Here is a 24613-nt window from a genome sequence, read left to right on the forward strand (position 1 = left end):
AGTTTGAATCAAAAATAGATGATAGCTAGTGCGGAGAGAGCTGCGCTCTTTAATTAGCAGTGGTTTCAAGAATGAAGGCGAATTTAAATCGAACAGTATCGGACAAAGTCTAAATCGTAAACTTTTACCGACCTCAGTAAATATCCTAAACAAACCAGGAGTCTATAAAAGAATGTCGCAAACTAGCTATAACCACAGAGAATACGGTCTTAAAAAGAGGGCTTCTTCGTTACTTTTTCTATGTAATGTCTTCTCTAATCGCTTAATGCAATCACAAATTTAAATTATAGCTAAATTTTCAGCTTTATGCTAGTTAATTACTTCAACTATGGATACCAGAACTTGAGGACCAAACCACAAAAGATATCAACAAAATACTACTAGTTCCAGCACAAAATCTTAACTCTAAGGAAATGCTTCAGACAGCTAGAGAAAAATTATGCTTTAAAAACAAAGACAAACGCTCACGATCTACAGCAAAAAATCATAAATATGTGCGACAAACAATCCGTATTTTAAGAGAAATTAACCAACTCGGCATTATTCAAATAACGAGACTATGGTTATGACAGACCAAAATGACAAATAAATAAAAAGCAGTTTCAAGAACGTCTTTATAAAAAATTGCATTCATATTTGATGCCAAAAACTGTGCCCCACCCCACTATATAAAGGCGCTCAGACTGCTGGTCTTCCTTGCACTCTTTATGGAAATATAAATTGTTGACCTAGTCCTTCGAAATAAAGTTTATTTTCATCCGAAAAGTCAACGAAATGTTCAACATTCAAGCGCATTTCCTTTGGAACTACGCTATGTGGAATTTCAATTTAATTTGATTTTTTTTAATGTGCAGCATTTCTCCACACTCTTTAAATCGTAGATCTGGAAGCTTCTATCTAGATAATAGCTATTTAATTAGCATTGGACATCTATCTATCAGACTTACTGTGCACGAGCCCGGATACAACTTTACGGCTTCTAAAGGTTTTCCTTTAGCCATGTTAATGGTATCGTATGATAGAGGGTGTATCTATATCCAAAAGTCCAATTGACTACCTAGGGATTCGCTCGCTATTATTCACAAATGTTTAGTATTTATGTTTTGCATTTTGGTAACATTCTTTAGACTGAGGCAGATAACAGTAAATGGTAATGTTGTTCTCAATGGGTTAAGGCATACCAGCAATAAAATCAACGTCGGCTTAGCCGGCACGTTGTTAAGCTAAAATTTATGGCCCACAATTTGTTGGCTGCCTGCTCTTATCGCTCAGGGTTGTGAGAACGGAGGAGGGCGTTCTGTGGCATTGGGGCGTGGCGTTAGAAGCAGCATTCGCGTAATCGGAGCTGATAAAATTTCTTGTTAATTAACATGAAAGTGCAACGGGCTAAGCACGACGACCATTCAGGGGACCAGTTGCAAAAAAAAAAAAACAACAAAAATTGAAATAAGAAAAAAGAAAAACTCGTCCGGACAGCAAACTGGCTATGGCTGGATGTTGTTTTCGCTGTTGTTGTTGCTGTTATTGTTGCAGGCGGTGTGGCTTTTGTTTTCACTGCAACTATGGGCAAGCATATACGAGTATACTCGTATGTACATTTTATTCGAAGAAACATACGAGTATACTATACTACAAGTATAATAATGGCAATACAAACTGTAGCTGCAGTTGCAGCCGTTCACATCTACAGTCTTCCAGTCTTCCACAATCTTCCACAGTATTTTTTTAAGTCCGCCACAGTCTTCGTCATCATCATCATCATCGTCATCGTCATCATATCGTCGCATTTATGCGCACATAAAAGTCAAATAATAGATCCAAAAGATACTTTGCACAGCTCAGAGCAACTCGTTGCAATTGAATGCAGTTGTTGTTGTTTTGTGTCGTTGTTGTTGTTGCCGCTATAGCTTTAGCTGTTATTGAGTAAATGATTTATAAGCGCCGAGAAGCCGTTGCTTGTTGATATTATACACTCACTAAGCCATAGCCAGAGCCAGCACCAGCACCAGCACCAACGTCAGAGCCACAGTCATTGGCAAACTCATGAAGAACAATCAAATCGCATTTCAGATGACAAATAATGTAATCAATATACTATACACATATGGGCAGATCCGAGAAAATGTTGCAACAATTTACTTCATTAATAAATTAAATAATTAGGTAATATTGTATTTAATCAACATCGCTACAGTTCTACAAGTATTCCAGAAAAAAATGTGTGATTTTAAAATGTGGTTTCAAAGGCAAATTCTCAACATTAACGTCCCATTGTTATATTTTAGTTAAATATTTAAAATAATTGAAAATAAATTAAATAATTAGGTAATATTGTATTTAATCAAAGCTATTGCTTTTCCAATATCGCTACAGCTCTATTCCCGAAAAAATCGGTGATTTTAAAATGTGGTTTCGAGAGCAAATTCTCAACATTAATGTCTCTTTATTATATTTTGGTTAAATATTTAATACATACTTGTATATACAAAATAAATAGCATCAATTTATAACCAGTATATATCTATAACCATTCATCTTGTCATACTGATTAGGAATATAAATTTATGGCTCGGTCACACTTCATTCTTGGATTTTAAAGTAGACTCTAGCTCTTACAAGTCAAATCTATATACCAGTTTTAATGTCTGTAGCTGTTATGGCTCGAAAGCTCTCGGTATTCATAATATCGATTCGTCTTGTCGTTATTTCTGCACTTAAATTGTTTTTGATTTTATTTATTTATATTTTAATTTCTACTTTTGTGGAATTTCAAAGAACATGTTTGCAATGTATTCAATAAGATCATGTTATTTAAAAAGAAATAAATAGTTTAATGACTGTTGGGCCATAATTTCAGAATCCCTTTTATGATTATACGAGTATCTTTAAAACATATTTTGAAATTTTTTTTCAGAGCAACTTTCAAAACAGACAAAACATAAACACTGATACATAAAGACACATAAAGATATCGAAGTTAAAATTAGTTTTTAATTTCCACATAAAAGTATTTAAATAATAGCGTAATAGTAGCATAATATATACATGTATTAAATGAATGGTTATTTTTCATATAAATGGCATTTGTTTTCAAATGACACACATTATTGGAAGTTGACTAAATAAGCCAAAAAATACATTAAGATAAACAGAATATAGAAAAATATATATAAAAAATATATGAGATGATATTGAAATGATTCTGCAAATCAAGCCATCATACCTAAGAATCCAAATATCTATCTGCATCTAGTATCTGGAAAAATATATTAATAGAGATACTTGTACAAATCAAGAGAAACAAATTGCAGTCAAAACTAAATATGAAATTATTGTAAAACGATCCCAAAACTCAATTTGAAGTGATATCGAAACTAAAATGATCTTTAAGCAGAATCAAAGCTATGTACATACAATATAGTAGTACATACATACTATACATAAAAATAAAGTGTACAGCTTTGGTGTTGTTCAAATATTTAGTTTTTTTCATCCTTTTGCTGTCGTTGTTGTATTTAGAGCTGGCTGATGTTGCTGCTTTTTGCTGTTGTTGCTTAAGCCAACTGTCTTGTACTTTTATGGTCGCCTCGTCGTCGTCTTATCAATAATTTATGTCAGATTATACCGTTATGTCACAATAAATTAAAGTTGGCAACTTATTTTCCAGGCTGGCGGCATCGCCATCTGCAACTGCAGCGGCAGCAGCAGCAGCAGCAGCGGCAGTGGCTACAATTTTTGTCGTTTTTTATTATGGCCAAATCTGTCAGTTTAGTGGCACATTTGGAAAATGGGGAAAAATTGCGCACCGCCATGCGACTAAATGAATGTGCTGGGCACGACGATTTCCAGCACGGCTGGCTTCGACGATGGCGTGTGGCGGCAAATTTCACTGTCACGCCTCGTTTTCAATTAACTTGTCCGCAACTTTAACTTCGACTAGGCGGTGGGGTCTGGCGATAAATCAAATGAGCGCAGCAGCCGCCACCCGAGCCGATCTCTGCGGTTTTGATTTATGAAGATCGCTTCATTTTGAAGCCGCCAGAGGTGCACGAACACACGAACCACCGCAGCCTCCACAACCACCACAGCCAGGAACCACGGCTGCCGTTGCAGTTGCAGTTGCCGCGAGTCTCTAGTCCGTGGGCTGGCATGTCAAAGTTTATCTGCTGGATGCTCGCTAGAGGCTCAGTCAAGTAGCCGCCAATTTGGCCAAAAGGAAGCCAAGTAGCCGGGTGATTAATGTGGCAGTCTTTAAGCCTACTACTACACGGCAGCTGTCCAGTTGGCTGCCCATAAATGTGAAACTGCCTGCTGCTTTTTATGGAAGTTGCAGGCGGTCAGTGGTTCTCCGATCGTTGCTTGGTGGTTGGTGGTCGGTGGCCACTTACATGTCTGCAAATGTCTGCAAGGGTCAAGCTGTTTGGCTGCTTGGCTACTTGGCTACTTGGCCACTGCCTAATGGCTGTGGAGGCTTCGTATACGAATTATCTCTGGTTTGTGAGCTTGTAAGAGGAAGAAAAATAACAGCTTGCTGGTGTTCAGAGTGGGTCTGAAGAGGAAAGATGAAGTGAGTAAAACGTTGAAGTCGCGCCAACCCGACTCTTGTATACGCTACACCCATCCCCCTCTCTCCCATAGTCCATCAACAAAAACATTGTTGCAGGAATGTTATTTATACTATGACCACAGCATAAACATAAGTAGTAGTGCAGCGATTTTGATTGAGCTTCGGATTATGGTGGGGCAATAAATAACTCACTAATAATTGATTTAGTAGCGGTATTATTATACTCTGTACATGAAATGTACAGAAGTATATTAGGTTTGCGGGAGCTGAAAAATGTAACAGGCAGAAGGAGGCGTGGCAAACCCCACAAAGTATATATATTCTTGATCAGCATGACGAGACGAGTCGATCTAGCCCTGTCTGTCTGTCTGTCCGTCCGTATGAACTCCTGGATCTCAGAGACTATAAGAGATAGAGACACCAAATTTTGCACAAAGATGCCTTATGTGTGTATTCTATACGAGTTTGTTTTATTTTTGGATTTTCCCCCCCACTTCCCCCCTATGGGGGATTTCCCGATTTTCCATTCGTATAATTGCCTATATCTCGGAGACTATAAGACTTAGGAACACCAAATTTTATTTCAAGATGCCTTGTGTGAATACACAGAAAATGTATATTTTGGAATTTCCCTCTCTCCTCCCTCTCCCATGCAAATCGCGATTTTCTCTAACTCCCGTAATTCTTGGAATTTCTAACTAAAATTTGCAAATACCCCCAGTTAGTTATTATGTGTCCGTATGCCAAGTTTCACTATGATAGATCGATGTAACAAGAAGTTATAGCCATAAATATATTTGCTGCTGCAGTGCTGCCCGCGGATGTTGATGTTGCTGTTTGGTTGACTGCTAACATGTTTACACAGACACGAATAAATGCGCATAGGCATACATACACTCACACAGACGCAATTTCTATGTAAATATACAATTATATACCCTTTACGTGAGTTCGAATACCGAGAAAGGTAAAATCGATCAAATTTTTTTTTTTTAATTTTCTTATTTTTATACCCTGTACCCGTAGGGTAAAAAGGGTATATTAGGTTTGTGCAAAGTATGTAACATGCAGAAGGAAGCATCTCCGACCCCATAAAGTATATATATTCTGAATCAGCATGACGAGAGAAATCGATCTAGACATGTCCGTCCGTCCGTCCGTCTGTCCGTCCGTCTGGATGAACGCGAGGATCTCAGAAACTATAAAAGCTAGAATAACCAAAGTTGGCATCCAGATTCTCCTAGGTCCGAGAAAGGACGAGTTTATTTTATTTTTTGGAATTTTCCCCCCCTCCCCCCGCTACAGAATTTCGTCAATAGCGTCCACATTTCAAATGCTACCTAAACCAAACTGCACACACACATAATTTATATATAATTGTCTGCTGTTGTATAAAATTTTATTCAATTCGGTCAATGCAGCAACAAGTTCGCTCTTCTTCTTCCTCTTTTTGCTGCTGCTATGGGCGCATATAACTCATTGACGGAAGTTTACGTGGGTACAGGGTATTACACTGTCGGGCTTGCTCGACTGTAGCGTTCTCTCTTGTTTTTTTCTATAATTATTGTAAACATATGTACAGAGTATTTCAAAGTCTTTAGCTTTTTTACTTGTTTTCATATAAAAACTTGCACAACAAACAATATTTTCCTTAAAAATGGATTTAATTTGAAATGAAGAAAACGAAGAAAACCATTGGCAAGCTTTTGTGTTTCTTTTGAACTAAAGGAACGGGCGAAAATATAATTCTTAAATGATATCCAAAAACAAATATTGTTGATTACGAAATACTGTCGATTTCAATTAGATAGTGTAACAGAAAGCTTTGAATTATTCAAAGATCGTTTAATTCTTCAACAAGCGTAAGTCAGGAATTATCCTAAGGCAATCCGTATATGAAAATAAAAACGTTTTATTGTTTTTTAGCTCTGAAGATGAATTTCATTGGAATAGCATTTTTAAAGTAATTCCACAAATTATCGACCGAATAAGTAGACAACGATTTCCACTTCCAACAGCCCTCAAAACTCAAGCACCCTACGCATATCTGATGAGGGCGTATCTCAGCGAAAACCAAATGTAATGCAAATAATTGTAAACATATTGAAAATTTCAAGAAACGTGGGAAACTTTTCTTGCAGCTAAGTGGGTGGGGGTGGGGTATGGGAGGTGGGCGCTACTCACATGCTGTGCTGTATTTGTTTATTTAAAGGCGCGCAAAAATTCACACAAAACAATTAAGTTTTTAAGCACTTGAAGTATATGAAATAAAAAAAATTATAAAAAAAACAAATAAAGTTGTAAATACAATCACAGCACAAAAATAAAATGCAACGCACACATAGAAAGGCACACAAATTGGAACACGTCGAGTGGCAGCTATCAAACGGTTGAGCCACAACACCAACAGCAACAAAACCAAAAAAAATAACAATAACGACAATGACGACTACGATAGACTTGCTTGTTGACTTTGGCACGCCGCACGAGCAACTGAATGAGGCACCGCGTCGACAGTCGCAAGCAAAGCTCGGCAGGCCAAAGCGAGAAGCGACCACGATCTGCAATTGCCGATTCGATCGAACTAGCAACAACAACACTAACAGAAACAGAAACACAAACAACAACCACAAGTTAGGAAGTTAGCTTCGTCTGTGCTGAAATTATATACCCTGTAGAAGAGTTTTATATTTCCAGCTCAACTGTCTACACTATCCGAAACATCAAATCTTTTAAAAAAGGAAACTATATATATTTCGACTTAAGCTAAGAAGTAAGCTACCTCTGCGTCGAAACACTAATCTATCTACACTATCCGAAACATCTAATCTTTTAAAATGGAAATCATTTATATGTGGACTTTAGCTAAGAAGTTAGCTCCGAAATTATATACCCTGTGCAAGAGGTATATATTTCCAACTGAACTATCTACTCTATCCGAAACATCCAATCTGTCAAAAAGGAAACTAAGAAGTAAGCTTCGTCTGTGCCGAAAATATATACCCTGTAGAAGAGTTTTATATTTCCAGCTGAACTATCTACACTATCCGAAACATCCAATCTTTTAAAATGGAATTCATTTATATGTGGACTTTAGCTAACAAATCTGTTAAAAAAGGAAACTATATATATTTCGACTTAAGCTAAGAAGTATGCTTCGTTTGCGTCGAAACTATATACCCTGTAGAAGAGTTTTATATTTCCAGCCGAACTATCTACACTATCCGAAGTATCTAATCTGTCAAAAAGGAAACTATATTTCGACTTTAGCTAAGAAGTAAGCTTCGCCTGCCCCAAAATTATATACCCTGTGCAAGAGTTTTTTATTTCCAGCTGAACTATCTACACTATCCGAAACATCCAATCTGTCACAATGGAAACCATTTATATTTCGACTTAAGCTAAGAAGTAAGCTTCGAAACTATATACCCTTCAGAACAACTTGATTCCCCCACGATAATGGTCAGCGAACTCTTTACTGTGCCCGAAATATCTAATCTTTCACAAGGGAAAGTATTTCGATTATTTTGCACCCATCAGTTATGAGTACAACATTATCAAAATGATTTGTGGTTCCCATATCTTATTAATAGAGCACCATCAACGTCAAAAAATAATGTCCATTTGACATATTGTTTGAAGTTTTTTATATAAAAATTGATATAAAGCGTATTATTATTAAAATGCTTTTTTGAAAAATCTAGGAAAATAACCCCTACTTTAAAAGAAATACGAACAGCAGTTCAATATGAGGGCGTATTGCTGAAGTACAATTGTTTCGCTAACAACTTTTCTTAGGATTAACCGAACCTAATGAAACTTAAAACTAATCTAAAGAATTTAACAAGATTTGCTAAGTTTAGTTTGAGAGTTGGCACAAAACCAAAAATAAATAAGAATTAGTACAGTCTACATACCAAGTTTCGTTTGGTTTTGTTTGTTTTTAAAAGGTAGAGGACTGAAAAAACTGGCAAAACTTTGCTGTTTGAAAAAAAAAGCTGCGAGTTTTTAAATTTCAAGAAATTTTTATTTTTGTCACTAGGAAAGATTTTAAATTCGTTTATGCAAGCGTACCAGACCAAGACAACAAATTTGAGCTTCAGCATGGAACTGGGTTACAGGTTTACATAGCTCGGTTACTTGCTGTCTCTCTGGTGGGCTGATCATAATCTTATCATTATAAATAAACAAGTGTTTCATATAAAAACTATTTCCAAAACAAATTATTTCTATGATGAGATATACTTAGTGATATCACCTCTTCGTTAAATTTCGCTCAAACATATACTTTTTTGCAAACTGACAGACAGGCGGACGGCCATGCTGATAATTTTTCTTCTTCAGGATATTACAAACTTATACGCCAAAAACAATATACCCCCAAACTTTTTAGTGAGGGTATAAAAACAACAACAATAGCAACAACTGACACCACCTGGCGGCGAGAGGAACACAGCGAACTATGAACGACGACGACAGAAGCGACGACGACTACGACAAGCGACGACGACTACGACAACGACAACGGTAGGCAACAGAAGAGGCAGAGAGCGGAACGAGAAAGAGAGAGAGAGAGAGAGAGACGCAGACCCCTCTGCCATTTGTCCCATCCTCAGGTTAATCCTAGCTCCTAATCGCGGCATAAATCAACGAAGAAGCGGACGACGACAACGACGACAACGACGACGGCGACGACATGATGGAATAATGGCGCTGATTGAAACATGAAATGCACTGCGACAAATGTCATGCATATGGAAATGTGACAATGTCTTACGTGTAGTCGTTGTGGATGTGGATTTGGATGTGGAGAGATCCTCGACAAGGCTGCTAATTGCGTTGGCAAATTGCCGCATGCATTTGATTTGCATAATGACCGATCGACAGACAGGCAGATAGTTGAAGGCAATGGTCGTTAATACTTACTAAGCGACCGAAATGCAAATTGGTTTAATCGTTTCACAGATCGGTCGTTTGGCCAGCACCATTATGACAGTCCCCGTCGGCCTGTCACAATATTTGTACGGTATTAATTGCCCATTTGACGCCTGGCCCCAAAGCCCCAAAGCCCCAAAGCCACACCCCACCTTACCGCACCGCAAGCAACCCCACCACACCCCCCTCCTAGCGCTCCGTTCCAGCCATCCGTCCGTCTACGATCCGGGCGAGACTTCGTTTAAGTGTTTTATGAAGTCAGGCAGATGGGTTGGGCTGATAAGCTGCAGGCAGGCAGGCAGGCAGGCACATGGCACCCTGGCTGGCCACATAGCTCATAGCTGTCATAGATACGTATTGCCACATAGCGAAAGATACAAAGATACATATGGAATACGACTCGACTGAGTGTGGGACAGTCAAGATGGCAAAGGGTGGGGCAGAAAAAGCGTCCATAAAATCCATTGCTGGTCATTCACCCAAAAGCTATGCATTTCCTTTTTACGACTGTCATCAATGAAGACGAACATTTGCTTCAAGAATCGTATAATTTACCAAACACCGAAAATAATTCTTTTCGGTATTTCCAGTGTTTCCAAATAGAAACCTAGTGTGAATCATCAATTTTTTTTTTCTTCGTATTTTATTTAAAACTGTCCATCATGGACAATCATTAAATTTGATAAAGATAAACTTCTCAGTTTATTATTTCATCAATTGATTCATGAATTCAAATACTCTTTTGATGTATTATCTCTTTCTCGCTAGCTACTCTTGATGTCGTTGCTCTTTTCCACAATTAAGTCTAATTTCTAGCAGAGTTTTTAGTCTAGTAGCATTCATAACGCTGCCAGAATTGTAACGTTTCTTAAACTGTATGTCCAAGGAAAAGTAATCCTGAAGAAATATTGTATTTCTAGTAAGAAGAAGACTTCTTCACTCACCAAGAAAGAAATAGTTCCAATACGAAAACGATTTCAGCTAATTTCCAAATTTTGAGGTTTACAAAAAATTACAAGTAATAGAAATAGAAAATTATAGAATTGTTATATTTCTAGGAATAAGAATTGAAGATTTATTCGGTTTGCTTTACTCTAATTATTTCCAAGAAGAAACAGAGCCATATTTTAAAAACAAAACGAATTCTTACGCATTCAAAAAATTTTCTGGCTTGAACAATAAATGCCGAGTAATTCGGAAAATATTTCCTTTGTAACTATCATACTTTTTAGTATATAGTTATATTATTAACAATACTTGTAAAGTATTCAAAATTTCTGGAGACATTTTTTTATTATTTTTTTAAACTTCATTTTAAAGACGGCGAAAGATTAGATAGTTCGATCTACTCATAAAGCTCTGGCATAGAAGGATTATATTTTCAACGTCAGAAAGTAGGAAAATAGGTATGATCGCGCGATCACAGCTTTAAATGGTCCCTTTCGATCTTACTTATAAAGCTCTGGCAACATTTTTTTGGTCTTACTGTTAAGTCTTGGCTTCACCGTACTGGCGCCCAACAACTATGCGAATAACACGATGAATTTCCTCGTGACTCGTTTGTGTCGCTTTGTCCATTGGTCCGGTCTGTGGCATGCCACAAAAAGCGGCGATTTACACGATCGCAGAAAGTTCTCTGCAACAAATAAATCGGAAGCTTAACAAGCATTTGTGTTAGAATTACAACCATTCTTGTGGAGTGGAATCTGTCCATATTGTTGGATCGAATCACATATTGAAGATCGTTAGCAGTGGTTGGCATGAGGAGGCAGAAAACCGCTTGGAGCACTCGTTAAGGCTGAACCTAGATTCGCAAATGTTATCAATAATCGTAGCTGCTGCTACCTCATAAGTGGGATCAAATCGCAATAGTTAAATGAAACTATTGATTATTTTAAGAAAGCTGTCAAATATTTCTAAATACTTCATTAACATTTGAGTACATATTGCGACAATATTTATTGAACAAAACATAATCATAGCTATAGACGAACATGGATAGCAAATCGTCAACTATGAGGGACGTGTCGTTAATAGCCATCAGGAAAAACTATTGAATGAAGGGATAAAGTTTTGGATAAAGACTTCCCATAAACATTCACACTAACGTAAACGAACAGCGGTGGGGGCTCGCTCTATTTTATTCAAGCTCTAACACTTAAACGGGTTTTATAGCTTACCTTTTTGCACCCCGAATAGACTGACACTTCAGCTCAATGTAGTTAACTTTTTCTCGACTGGGTAATAAAATGAACTATTTTATAATCAACCTATTCCAACATTGTTCAAATTGTACCCACTTTGTATGAGTGCCGATAGCAAGGTAAGTAGGTATGAGTAGAACCTAGGTAGCTGTGGGAATGGAACTTAATGGGAAGGAATTCAAGTGCAAGGTTGGAAAAAATTCATCACAAGGGACCCGCATCGTCAAGCGAATTTGCCTGTGGCCTGCTTTTTTTTTTAATTTATAATGAATATTATAAATATTTTCAAAAATACATACATACATAGCTTGTCGGCTTGAGTCAGCTCATTAGCACTAAACTAATATTTCAAACACTTGTTTAAATGAGTTTCTCACGTGAAGGGTAAACGCAAAACGGACTGACTCAGCAAGCTTCTTGGCTGAATAAATCAGATTGTGGGAGACGGGGATTTAAGACTATACCAAGAACAGAGCAAAAGCTTATGCGACGTGACATTTGTCGTACAGATCTCAGGTCTTATTTCCGAGAATGATAACAATGACAGGCAGTAGGAATCGCAGCTGCTGCGTTCAGTGTAAACATGCTCGTCAGCTTTTGGGGACACTTGTAGGGGCCGCGTTCCAAGTTCTGTGTTTCGTGCGCATCGACAACATTGTTGCCATTGCTGTTGTTGTTGTCTGGATCGTCGTGTTTGGGTGTCGCGCGACAGGCGACATAACCTTTAAGGCAATCGGAGAGCTCGAAACATGCCTTTTCACAAAAAATAAAATTCAAACAAACAAACACACCAACCACAAGCCAGTCGACCAAAGACAACCAATAATGACAAATATTCTGCGCAGACGCAACCGCAGCAAAACAAATAAAAGCCCAGAGCAACGCATGATGGAGCAACGACCATGGCGCTTCGATCGTATGGGATCACGCAATTTCCAGCACGTCGTTGTCGAGCCAATTTCAGTGGAAATTGAAAATAGAATACATCCAAACTGAACTAGACTGAAATAAAAATAAATGCTCGCACCAAACTCTAAAAAAGTTCTCGTTGTCTGTTATACACCCTTCTGCCCATCGGTGTGTTTAACAAAAAATTGACAACTGATTTATTATTGTTTATTACAACACAGCAGTAGAACTTCTCACTGCAAATCCGTCCAATTTCAGTGGAATTTGAAAACACAAAACAACCAGACGCTATAAAGTTATCAAAGTCCCTTCATTGTTCTTCATAGCAAGTTGAAAAATGTTCAAATTTCTTCATAAACCACATCACATTCGTACTAAAAATGCATCCATTCATACTAGTTCTAGCTAATACTATTATAGCATAATCTATTATGGGCAAAATATCCTTTGACGAGGTAAAAAGTTAGTATCGAATAAAAGCATTTGTATTCAAATAAGGCGCTTACAAATAAATAAAGCGATTTCGCCACTATCGATGCTTTAGATTAGCTCTATAATAAGGTTGAGGTATTTCGCCACTTTATAGATTGCCGTCCATCAATATCTTCTATTGTGAAGCAATCTAGAAATCTATGTGTTGTTAGGTATTCGATTATTATAAGTCTTAAAGAATTAATTGCCCACAAATGGGCAACAATTTCATTCCACGAGATATAAAGCTAGTGGCGAAAATAAATAACAATCGATAGAAAAGCAATTCAGCGACTAAGAAATTGTCAAAATCCAATATCTTTATAAATATTCAAAGAATTTCTAAAACAGCTCGATAGCTTCACTAGGAAGGGAAGGAAAGGACTCTGCTTTATGGATGCATCGAATTTAGCTTGTCATACAAGTATGTACATGTCGTAGACAACATGCCAAATACAACAGACCTTGAAGGCGAAAGGGTATCAAAATGAAACCCAAACGAAAAACTACGCCAAGAGCAAATGACGCAAATGGCACAGAGTGAAGTACTTGAAGCTCTGATATTGTTGTTGTTATTTGCTTTATGCTGCTTGACTTGTGGTTTGGTTTTTGTTGTTGTTGTTGTTATTGTTATTATTGTTGTTGCTGTTTTTGTTTCTCTCCCCTCATTTGTGTGTGTGTGTGTGCGTTTTTTTTTTTGTGGCTTACAAGCAGAACCCGCAGTCATGTAATTTACTTTTGACGATCGCCGATGGGCTGCGACCGCGACTGATGCTGCTGACGTCAACGGAAGTTAAATGGGCAACGGAGTGTGGGCCGAACGCCCTGGGGTCTGGGTTGTGGGGTCTCGGGCTTGAGGCCCGGGGTCTGAAACTGAGGCGGCTGCCTTAAATGGCGCGGCGGAGGGACGGCGTCGCTGAGTCTCTCAGTTGTGCTTCTAGTTAATCGATTTCTCGCGCACCATTAACGGAGCCACTCATAATTCATTCAATTCCCATACTCCCAGCTCCTGCCTCCCCTTCCCCTTCCCTAACTATTGTCGATTACCCACAACCACCCCCGCACCCGCACCCAACGAGGCTGTGTATCCGCTGCCAGCGTCTATGTCGACGCTGACGCTGACGCCGACGTTGCAGTCAGCTTTGACGTGTTGATTAGATATGACGGCTGATGGGCTGACGGACTGACGGATGCGCACGAATATGTCATAAAAAAAAAACAAAAAAAAAAACAATCACTCACACAGGCAGCCAGGCAGGCAGAAAAAATACAGAGGGAAAAAAAGCTGAGCGGTGGTTAAGCGCCCCCGCAACAAAGTCGACTGTGGCAGTCAAAGCGTGGCACACACTTGGCTGCTAGCAACAATAATGACAGCCAACACCAACAACATCAGCAACAACAAAAATAATAATAATTGTAGGTGTTTTTCACACACACATGCAAAAAACCAATTTCAATGATCGTCGCCTCAACAGAACCGACGACGTCAGCCAAAACAAAAATTCATTTTCATCATTTCATTTAAAGCCGCCATTCAGTCAGTCACTCAGTGGAAGACGCAGAGGCGGGGGCAGAGAAAGGGGCAGTGGAAGAGACAGAGGCAGAGGAAGAGACAGAGGAAGAGGCCGAGGCAGTGTCAGAGTCGCAATTGTTCATTTAATTATTAATGACTGCGACGGGAGCTTTTTTCAGGGCTACAAGTTCCATCAAAATTCACAAATATGACTGCACGGAACTGAAATGCGATACGAATATGTACGTGCGATTCTATTCAGATAAGAATATATCTACATACGAGTATACCCAAACGATTTTAAACTCAAGCTTAGAACGCCTTCTAAATACATATGTGTGATATAATCCATCGCTTTGGCTTCATTTGGTTGACTACAAGTTCCTTTAAGTATCACAAATATGACAATATCTACGATCATATTTCGATAAGAATCTATGTACATAAAACCAAACTCAATTTAGGCTGGATTCTCTTATGATATAGTCGGTCGATTTGGCTCAAGTGCTGACTACAAGTTGCCTGTTTAGTTAAGTTTTAACTACAAGTTTTATTCAAATATCACAAATACTTAAGACTGCACAGAACTGTAATCTCATTTTTAGAAATTGTCTGTCTTCGAAGTTTGATATTTCATACGATTTTTAACTAATGTTCGGGGTAATTCCGCCTTGAAACAACTACAAGTATAATTTGTAGTATACCCAGATCAGTATCGCTGGTGTTCCATGCCACGTCGCAGCTCTATTAAGTTATTTCCAAACTAAGGTGCTGCCTAGTTTTAATAGTCTCTTTTGAAACGCAATAACTTAATCGCCTTTCGGAATTATATAAAATATCAATCGCGCAGGTCATATCATATGTATCTAGTAAGAAACAGAAAAGCTTTTCACATAAACACAATTTACCTGGCAAGCTTCCATCAAAAGTAAAAAGAATTCAATTGAACATTAAAATGTGAACAACTCATAAGATCTTAGACCAAAAATCTATCTGATTGCCTTGATTTTGCGAGACTCCCCTGAATAAGCCGAATAAGCGTACCGCTTTCATAAACGCATATACAAATATTCGAACTGGACCTTATAAAAGACTTCATTGACTTAAGTTAAAATTACTGCAAAAAAGAGGAGAATACAACATTATATTAAGTAAGCCGAACTAAAATAAAACAATTAAGTGCACTAACTAGAGTGTGTAAATCCCGATAGTGTAAGACCCCATAGCCATATATTCGAATCATAAAAAAAAATTACTAGGAGAGTCTAACACACAAATTTTGCTGAAACACAGGCGGACAAACCTGATTAGAGCAATTTTTCCAATCATACTAATTGGGTATATATGTATACTACTAAACTCATGTATGCAAACTAAACTAAACCTTAAAGAGCCTAACACCTGTTACATACTTTTCACCGACCTAATCTACAAGTACCCTTTTTACCCTTCGGCTAATTTCCTCCAGAACATTCGGCACATTTTGCTCAAGCTGGCGTGGACTCTTGACTCCCACACTCTGTCTTTCGATTTACTTTGGAGTTATCGCATAGATAGATGGCAGATTGCATTTTAATTTCGAAACAAGGTAGTTACAAATTCTCACTGGGCTATTATTTTTTTATGATCGTCTTTAGCCGAATCTTAGCCCGAATCCTAGTCTTGATTTAGAGATCAGTAAAAAGAAACGCTTCGTAAACCGGAACAGCGCTCGTAATCTCGTTATAGGTTCAATCTTGGCCGTATTAAACAAGTGTGGCGGTTTACAGCCGCGGTTTGAAATGCGCACTAAATTCTTGTGACGTCACTACCGTTGGCATTTACGTCGCGTAGCTGCGATTGCGAGCTGACACCCACGCGCTCCTCTCTTCTTCATCTAAAGCAATCAACTCATTTCTATGAAGCCCACGCCGCAATGACAGGAGCAATGAATGACGGAATGACAAAAAGAACAGCAACAAGAAGAAACTCAAATATAAGTACACACAGCCTCTCATAAATATTAAGCATGTAGGTAAACATTAAATAGACCCACGCGCCAGTACCAGCGACAAGACACAATTCTGGCACTGATAGCAACTGATCATCGGGTCGACGATCAGCTCAGTAATACATACATATATGGGCTCAGTGGCAAAGATAAGTTTTGTCCTTCACGGGCATGAACCTCAACCTGCCATGGCTAGAAACGTAGCTGATGGGTATTTCACGATTTCGCAACGAACGCGACAGACATACATATGTATCTGTCAGGTAAGATTACAAAAAGTATACGAATTGGAGTCATTAAATTTAATAAATAAGTTTCTTCTAAGATCAGCGATAAATAGAGAACTGGATGGAAATAACGCTTCTTATGTTCTTTCGTTGTATGCATTTAAAAAATTAAACGAGCTTCAACTCTTTGTAGTCCCTAGAACTAATTTTCATGGCCGTTAACAAGTTTTTTTTTTTATATCACCCGCCATTTTTCAAAATTACATGTCCCTTTTTCAGTTTTTTTTTCGAAAATTTCACATATTTAATACAATTCCTCTACTGGAAGTTAAAACCGCATGAGTCTGAAGTGTCTTTGTCTAAATTTAACCGCTTGATTGGTATATTTATTATTTATAAATTTGTGAAGTGAATGAATCGAAATGGAATTTGTTTTTTTAATAGATACATATAATATGATGCATCGAAAAGTAGAATCGGTTTACGTTACGCTTTGGATCTGTAAGCGAATTCGCCAAAATAATGAAATCATTATGGAAACTCAAAGTTCCTACAGATTTTTGTCATCAAATTTGCCATAATAGTGAATAATTAATTCTGCTTATGATGAGCTGGCAAAAATGTCCATCCGTTCTATATATGTAACTAGCTGCCTTTATCAATCTATTTGACTTTAAGGTCTATACCAAAGAAACTATTGGTTCACATTGGCATTTTTCTTTGGTGATTGAGAATTTATCAATGCAATTAAAAAAGTTTTGTTCTAGAAAACAGCGCTGGCGGTATTATGTCACCCTTTTTCGAAAGTGTTTAAGTCGGTGATCGAGCAGAGAGAAGCAGCACAGATCATTTATACACGATATCAAACCATACTCTATATGTACTCGTCTATACTCGTATAGACATGCAAGTTATTTTGCGGTTGATTTCTGAAATTTGCACTTTTATACATTTTCACATTTGGATATCAGATCGAGCGTTTCCATGTTAGTTCGATCGATTATTGTAGCAGTAATTTGATGCCCAGCTAGTACTGCAGAACTCTCTAGCTTCAATATACTTGTAATGGCCTTTTTGGTCTCTCGCTAACCCTCTCTCTCGATCGATTGAATATTGTAGCATTTGAAGAGTTAAAAATTAACCACTTAGTGTTCCGATTGGGTAACTCGATGCCCCAAAAGTCCTGCTATCCTCCCAATTTCACTATGATTTAAATTTTCAATTTCTACCTCTCTTTCTATCTCTATCGATCATTGTAGCAGTTGTTGCCACGAACGGTTCAAAATTAACCATTTAGTGTTCCGATTGGGTTCATAAAGTACCCAACTGGTACTTTCCCTCTCTGGATCGATCAGACAAGTTGATCTAACTTCAATATAAATGGATTTAATCTATTGTACATTTTCCACATTTCAACCTATTTTTCTTGAATATTTTCGTATTCAATTGTTTTACTGGAACGTTATCATGGGACGTGTTGATGCCAGCTAGAGCCCGTCCCTCTAGCCCACCTCTAGTCTATATAAACAACAACATTTTTTTATGGCGCGTATTTCAGTTTATCGTCATATGAGAAAAATGCCAGAGATAAACCTTTGATAAGCGCGTAACATCATTAAACAGACACAAACATACATAAGTACATATGTATGTATGTATGTATGCCGACAGATTGATAAATATTTATATTATCGTTACTTCTCTTTTTAAATATTTTATTAAGCAATTATGATACGGTTGCTTTCTCTTATTTGCTTGACAAATGTTTCACAAAAAATGGGAAAAAAATGTGTTATTGCTGTTATTTTTGGCAAACTTTTTGCATTATAAGTGTATGTACATAGTATTTATGTACATATGCGATACATATAGTATATGTACAGTAAACAATAGAATATGCTAGTATGTTCCTCTATATACAAGTAGATATATAGATATATATACATAATATGTATGTACATATGTGTATCTAGAATACAATATACAATTAACTACATACATCATACATAGATAAGTGTCAGTGCCAGTCGCAGTGTAACGAACTGTTGTTGTTGTTGTTATCGTTAGCTTTTGTAGCTCTCGTTGCTGACTGTGTGCGATAACAGCCGCATTGCCTAGATAAAAAAAAAACATATATACAAAAACAAAAAAAAACGCGAGCGCTTTTGCGAAAGAATTTTTATCAGCGCACCCAATTTCTAGGCCGTCCCGCCCCTCCAACGACTAGGCCCACCACCGTCTGTGCCGCTGTCGTCATGTCATTGAGTCGAGTCGTGTCATAAGATACAAAAACCGCGCCCAACCGACCTCAAATAATTTGCCCCCCACCCCCAGCCATGCACCTGCGAGCGAAACTGACGCCGAGACGAGACGAGACGCGACCAGACGGGACGAGTTGACAAAACGACGAGCGTGCAACGTCGCGTCACTTTGTTCCCCACCTCTCCTCCCTTCTCAACCATTTCACTACCCTTCCTCTACCACTTTTTTTACCCGTTGATAAGATAAGCGCAAAATTAATTACCCGCATGCTACGCAAACACACGAACAACAAAAACAGCGAACACACACAACTTTTTTGTGGCTGCGCTGAACAACTTTACAAAATAAAGGCGAAAAAAACTAATAATATGAATAGTATTAATAATAATAATATTAATAATATAATATAGTAATAATAGGTAATAAATCATTGTAATAATCATAATAATACTAATCGGTAATGCCTTCAAATTCTCAACGTTGGTTGAAAATTGAAAATTTCTTACCTATAGCTGTCACAGCTTTCATATTTTTTCGAAATTGAATTTTCTTATCTCTCTAAAATAAAACTAAAAACTCCTAAAATAACGACCGACCATCAATGGAAAAGATCTAACTACTCATAATTTAAATTTCCGCATCGACTATTAAGATCTAGGCCAGCAAACCCTAAAGAACCCAATAGACTCTTTCGAACGTTTCTGGTAAACGAAACATACTAATATAATGATATAAACAGCCAATTTGTTTGGATCAAAACATACTTTTTCAAGCAGTTACTTATTAGGCTTCGGAAAATAAACTTAAAAACTATTTTTAAGACTCAGACCTATTTCGAACCGTTGCTTTCCATGGCAGTCATTAGCCAACGTCTGTGGACTTATAACTGATATTATTTTTAAGAAAAAACCAAGTTCTTTAACATAACATTTGGTTTTGATTTGCTTGTAACTGCCATAGAAACTTAAATAGATTGTCCCCCAAACATGAGCTGGCTGAAGCTTTCTCAATATTTGAAATAATAAGATTGAAAAATAGTTGGAAAACTATGTAGTTTTAAAAAAGGATTTAAAAAGTACTTGAACTTGTACGAAAAACGACATATATTCGTCAAAAATATTGAGCAGTTTTCAATTTTTTTTTTTCAAATATATATCGTATTTCGAGCACTATTCACAGACCACCCGATCATCCATGACGATTTTATTAGTGGTTTGGCGGTTTAAACTGGTTTCTGTTGGGGGGAACTTTGGAAATGAAAGTATTGTTCTAATTGATTTCGGGACCTACAAATAACGTCCTCCCGAAATTGATGCTTCATTGCTTTTGTCTCAATAATAATAAAAATAATTTAATACTACTTTCAATTTGCCAACGAGCTTACATAAAATACAAAAAAAAAAGATAATAATAATAATGAAAAAAAAAAAAATAGTACAAATGGCACGCCCACATAATTCAGCCTTTGTTGTAACATGGGCCGCCTACGCCCCGCCTTCTCTTGGCACTCTTTCAGCAAACTTAAAAAAATATATATATACCGTATATATATATATATATATATATATATATATATATATATATATATGGATATTCCTGATCAACGCTCTAGCCTAATTTGAGATTTCCTATAGAATTGTGATGCTGCAGTGGCGGTTATCATCACCATCTTCATCACCATCATCATCATCATCATTATCATCATGATTGTCGAGCCGCCCGCTGCTGCTACGACGCTTGCGTCGGCTGCTGCTGCCTACCTTCTTAGTGCCCACGTCGCCGACGTCGCTGCTGCTGCTGCCACCGCCCGCAGATGTTTCCAGCTGTGTGGCAGCCAACAATTCGCTCAATTGCCGGGTCTGCTGTGCATCGTCATCGTCGTCATCGGCATCGACATCGGCGTCACCGTCAGCGTCGAGCGGCAGCATCTCCTCCTCATCCTCATCGCCACTGAGATCGCCGGAGCTGCTCTGACTGCTCGATTTGCGGGCGAGCGCGACACGCACGCCATTCACGATGCACTCGCCACCATCCAGAGCCGAAATGGTCGAGCCACAATAGTACAGATTACTGCACGAGGAGGCGGCACTCACATCCGAGTGCACATCGCTCCCCTCTTTGGCACCTTGACTTCCCACACCGCCCGTTCCCGGTGCACCAACACCGCCACCGCCGCCGCCAGCGACCGCATCCAGAGAGCAGCGCCGATAGCTACGCGCACGCTGCAACCGGAAATACTCCATCTCCTCCATGCTGATGCCACAGGCTATGATATCGTCTGAGTAGTCCGACACCACCACCGACGGAGTGCGCACATAACGTACACAGCCCAGCTCGCTGACACAGCTCTGGGTGCTCTCCCGACGTGAAGTGCTGCCCCAAGTGTTGGGCATCGTTATGGAATTGCGCGGCTCCTGTGTAATGCCCACTAGACGTTCCTCCAGCAACACCTTGCTGGGCACACTGCCAGCTGCGACACCAACACCAACGCCAGCTCCACCGCCGACTCCCACTGCCACTCCCAAGCCACCCGGACCGGTTGGCGAGGTGAGCGGCGAGTCTGGCAGGGCTGTGGGCTCGGCTAGCGGCAACAGTGCCGGCCGCAGCGGCAAATCTGTCACAGTCAGTGTGAGACGTCGCTTCTGACTCACCACAACTGGCGGGGCGTCATCCACATCCAGGCCCAATGCGGAATCGCTGCTGGCACAACGCGCCACCTTGGCTTTGCGCAGACTCGGCTTGCCACTGCCGGCGTCCTCGTTGTCGGAACTGCAGGGACTTAGGCCGGCAGTGCAGCCCTCATCCGAATTGGCTGTGCTGGCTGCCTCAATGCGTGGCAGCTCCTTGGAATGTGTTTGTGTTTGTGGCTGCTGCAGCTCCTGCTCCTGTCCCGATTGTTGCTTCTCCCTTTTTACAATCATTCTATCGAATTTGGCGATCAGTTGCTTCACCTGTGGAAACTCAAAGGCAACTTCTCCACTTCCAGCAGTGCGCTGCTGTTGTTGTTTTTGTTGTTTCTGCTGCTCCCCTTTGTCGTCTAATTCGTCGTCTCCCTCGTCGTTGGGGATGTGTAGGGCGTAGATCTCTTTGTAGAAGGCGGCACGAAGCTGCGCCTTGTGCTTGGCCAGGCGCAAACTTTTTGTCCGATTGTTGGCCGCCGTTGGTTCACATTGAATATTTGTAAATGTTGTTGTTGTTGCCTCCGCTTTGGCTTCAGTTTGTGCTCTCGCTGTTGTTGTCGTCGTCAATGAATTGATTGTATTGTTGTTGCCGCCGTATCTGCGTGCGCACCGTTCCGTTGCTCTCTGATAACTGAACGGCGTTGACGTTCCTAGCGCGCTTTTATTCTCCAAAACATTAACTGGCAATGTCAGTGACGACGACGTTCGCTTCAACGTTGGCAGCGCTGCTGACGTCGCTGCTGTTATCTTTAATTTGTTGCTGCTGCTCGGATTCTTCTTGCGACCGTCGCGGCGCTGCCGTTCTGCTATATTCACGCTCATTCTGATATTGTTGTTGTAGTAACTGATGATGTCGCTGATGTTGTTCTTATTGTTGTTGCTGTTGCTGTTGTTGGTGGTAGTCTGGCTCATGATATATGTATGTATATACCTCTATGTACATAAAGTATATATGTATCTGTATATATGTACATATATTTTTTCGCTGACGTCGTCGTCGTCGTCTGTTCTACGGCTCGCTTAATAATAATACAATAATAATAATAATAATACGAAAAAAGTCAGTTTTCGATTTTTTTTTTGTGTTGACGCCCGTTTTGCTCTTTTTGCTGTTTCTGTTATTATTGCTTTTGTTTTATTTACTCATCGGCACGTTCGCCTCGTCCGTTTTTCCGTTCCTCCGCTCAATTGGCACCTGCCTGCTGCTTCTGCTGCTGTTGTTGTTGTTGTTATGTGGGTGTCGGTGTCTGACTCTGTGGCTCGACTCGGGCTGGGCTGCCCCCTTGCATAAAGTTTTTTTTTCTGTAATTGCTCATAGTTGCGTCGCCTGCTGCTTTCTTTTTTTTGCCTAAACGAAGCTGCAAACTTTAGCGGCGTTGTCGGAGTAGGCGGTGGCGGTGGTGGCGGCGGTGGCGGCGATTGGTGGCAACAGAGGGGGCGTTGACGGTGGCGTTCTCTATGCAATGATCTTGAAACGTTGACGCAATATGCAATGATCCAATGCGAGCACGACGCACACACACACACACATAGACGGATGAGACAACACACACAGACAAATGAGGAATATATACACATACACATATAAATATGTACATACGTATGTATGTATGATGTATATACATTTGTAAGTACAAACATATGTGTGTTTATTTATTTATATTCCGTTTTTGTTGTTGCGCTCCAATTGCTTTGCTAGTTTTCTTAACTTGAGCGCGTAATTGCATTTAAGTACACAACGACATACGCACACACATACTCACACACACATACATAGTCATACGAGGTGTTTATGTTGCCGCACAATGGGTTAAAAAAGATATATCTTGCCAATGAGGGATACATGCCTTTACCGAGAAAACTACGAATGCCAAGGCGCAGCTCTACTGGAAATTGCTAAACACAAAAAATTGAACAGCTATTTGAATAAGTAAAACAATTTATTGGATATAATTAAATACGATCCTCTACAATAAAAACAATTGCGAATGCTAAGTTGAATACATCACTTCAACTCAACAAAGCAGTGCTGCAATAAATATTCCTATGACAACTTTAGTATACTTGTATGATATAGCTCCCCACTTCTTATGAGATTATGGTGATGTGTACATTAAAAAAATCATTAAATAAAATCATAAATATAGTACTACAACTAGATAAGAAAAGTTTCTGGTATTAAGAGTGATTTTTAAACCGATCGTTTCTGTGGTAACTTTATGATAAAGTTAACCGATAAATAGGCACAAAAGAATAAATATCAAAATCTAACTATATTACCAAAAAGTTTGCTGAATGATGCTTAGCTGTTATGGCTTAGAAGTTCTCGGTGTTCATACGGACAGGCGCACATGTCGTTTGTCTTGACATTTTTTATACCCTGTACCCGTAGGGTAAAAAGGGTATATTAGGTTTGTGCAAAGTATGTAACATACAGAAGGAAGCATCTCCGACCCCATAAAGTATATATATTCTGAATCAGCATGACGAGAGAAATCGATCTAGACATGTCCGTCCGTCTGTCCGTCCGTCTGTCCGTCTGGATGAACGCGAGAATCTCAGAAACTATAAAAGCTAGAATAACCAAAGTTGGTATCCAGATTCTCCTATGTCCGAGAAAGGACGAGTTTATTTTATTTTTTGGAATTTCCCCCGCTACAGAATTTCGTCAATAGCGTCCACATTTCAACTGCTACCTAAACCAAACTTTGCACATATCATTTATATATAATTATCTACTGTTGTTTAATTGTTTAAAATTTTATCCAATTCGGTCAATTCTAAGAAAAGTTATTCGCGAAACAAATTCTCTCCAGTACAACCCCCCCAAGCTCTTCCTCTTTTTGCTGCTGCT

General features: G+C 38.9%; 1 protein-coding gene across 1 annotated transcript; it reads right to left on the reverse strand.

The window, feature by feature from the left end:
* Window positions 1–20678: 20678 nt before the first annotated feature.
* Window positions 20679–22706, reverse strand: LOC115629932. The gene has a single exon (XM_030526537.1). The coding sequence runs from the start codon at window positions 22669–22671 to the stop codon at window positions 20707–20709; it is 1965 nt and encodes a 654-aa protein (XP_030382397.1). The 5' UTR covers window positions 22672–22706; the 3' UTR covers window positions 20679–20706.
* Window positions 22707–24613: the final 1907 nt, after the last annotated feature.

The sequence above is a fragment of the Scaptodrosophila lebanonensis genome, unplaced genomic scaffold (assembly GCF_003285725.1).
Source record: "Scaptodrosophila lebanonensis strain 11010-0011.00,11010-0021.00 unplaced genomic scaffold, SlebRS2 tig00000171-arrow-arrow-pilon, whole genome shotgun sequence".
Taxonomy (NCBI): domain Eukaryota; kingdom Metazoa; phylum Arthropoda; class Insecta; order Diptera; family Drosophilidae; genus Scaptodrosophila; species Scaptodrosophila lebanonensis.

Bases quoted from the DNA above. Each gene is read 5' to 3' on its own strand.
- LOC115629932 (XM_030526537.1), bottom strand. From the start codon at position 22,671: ATGAGCCAGACTACCACCAACAACAGCAACAGCAACAACAATAAGAAC.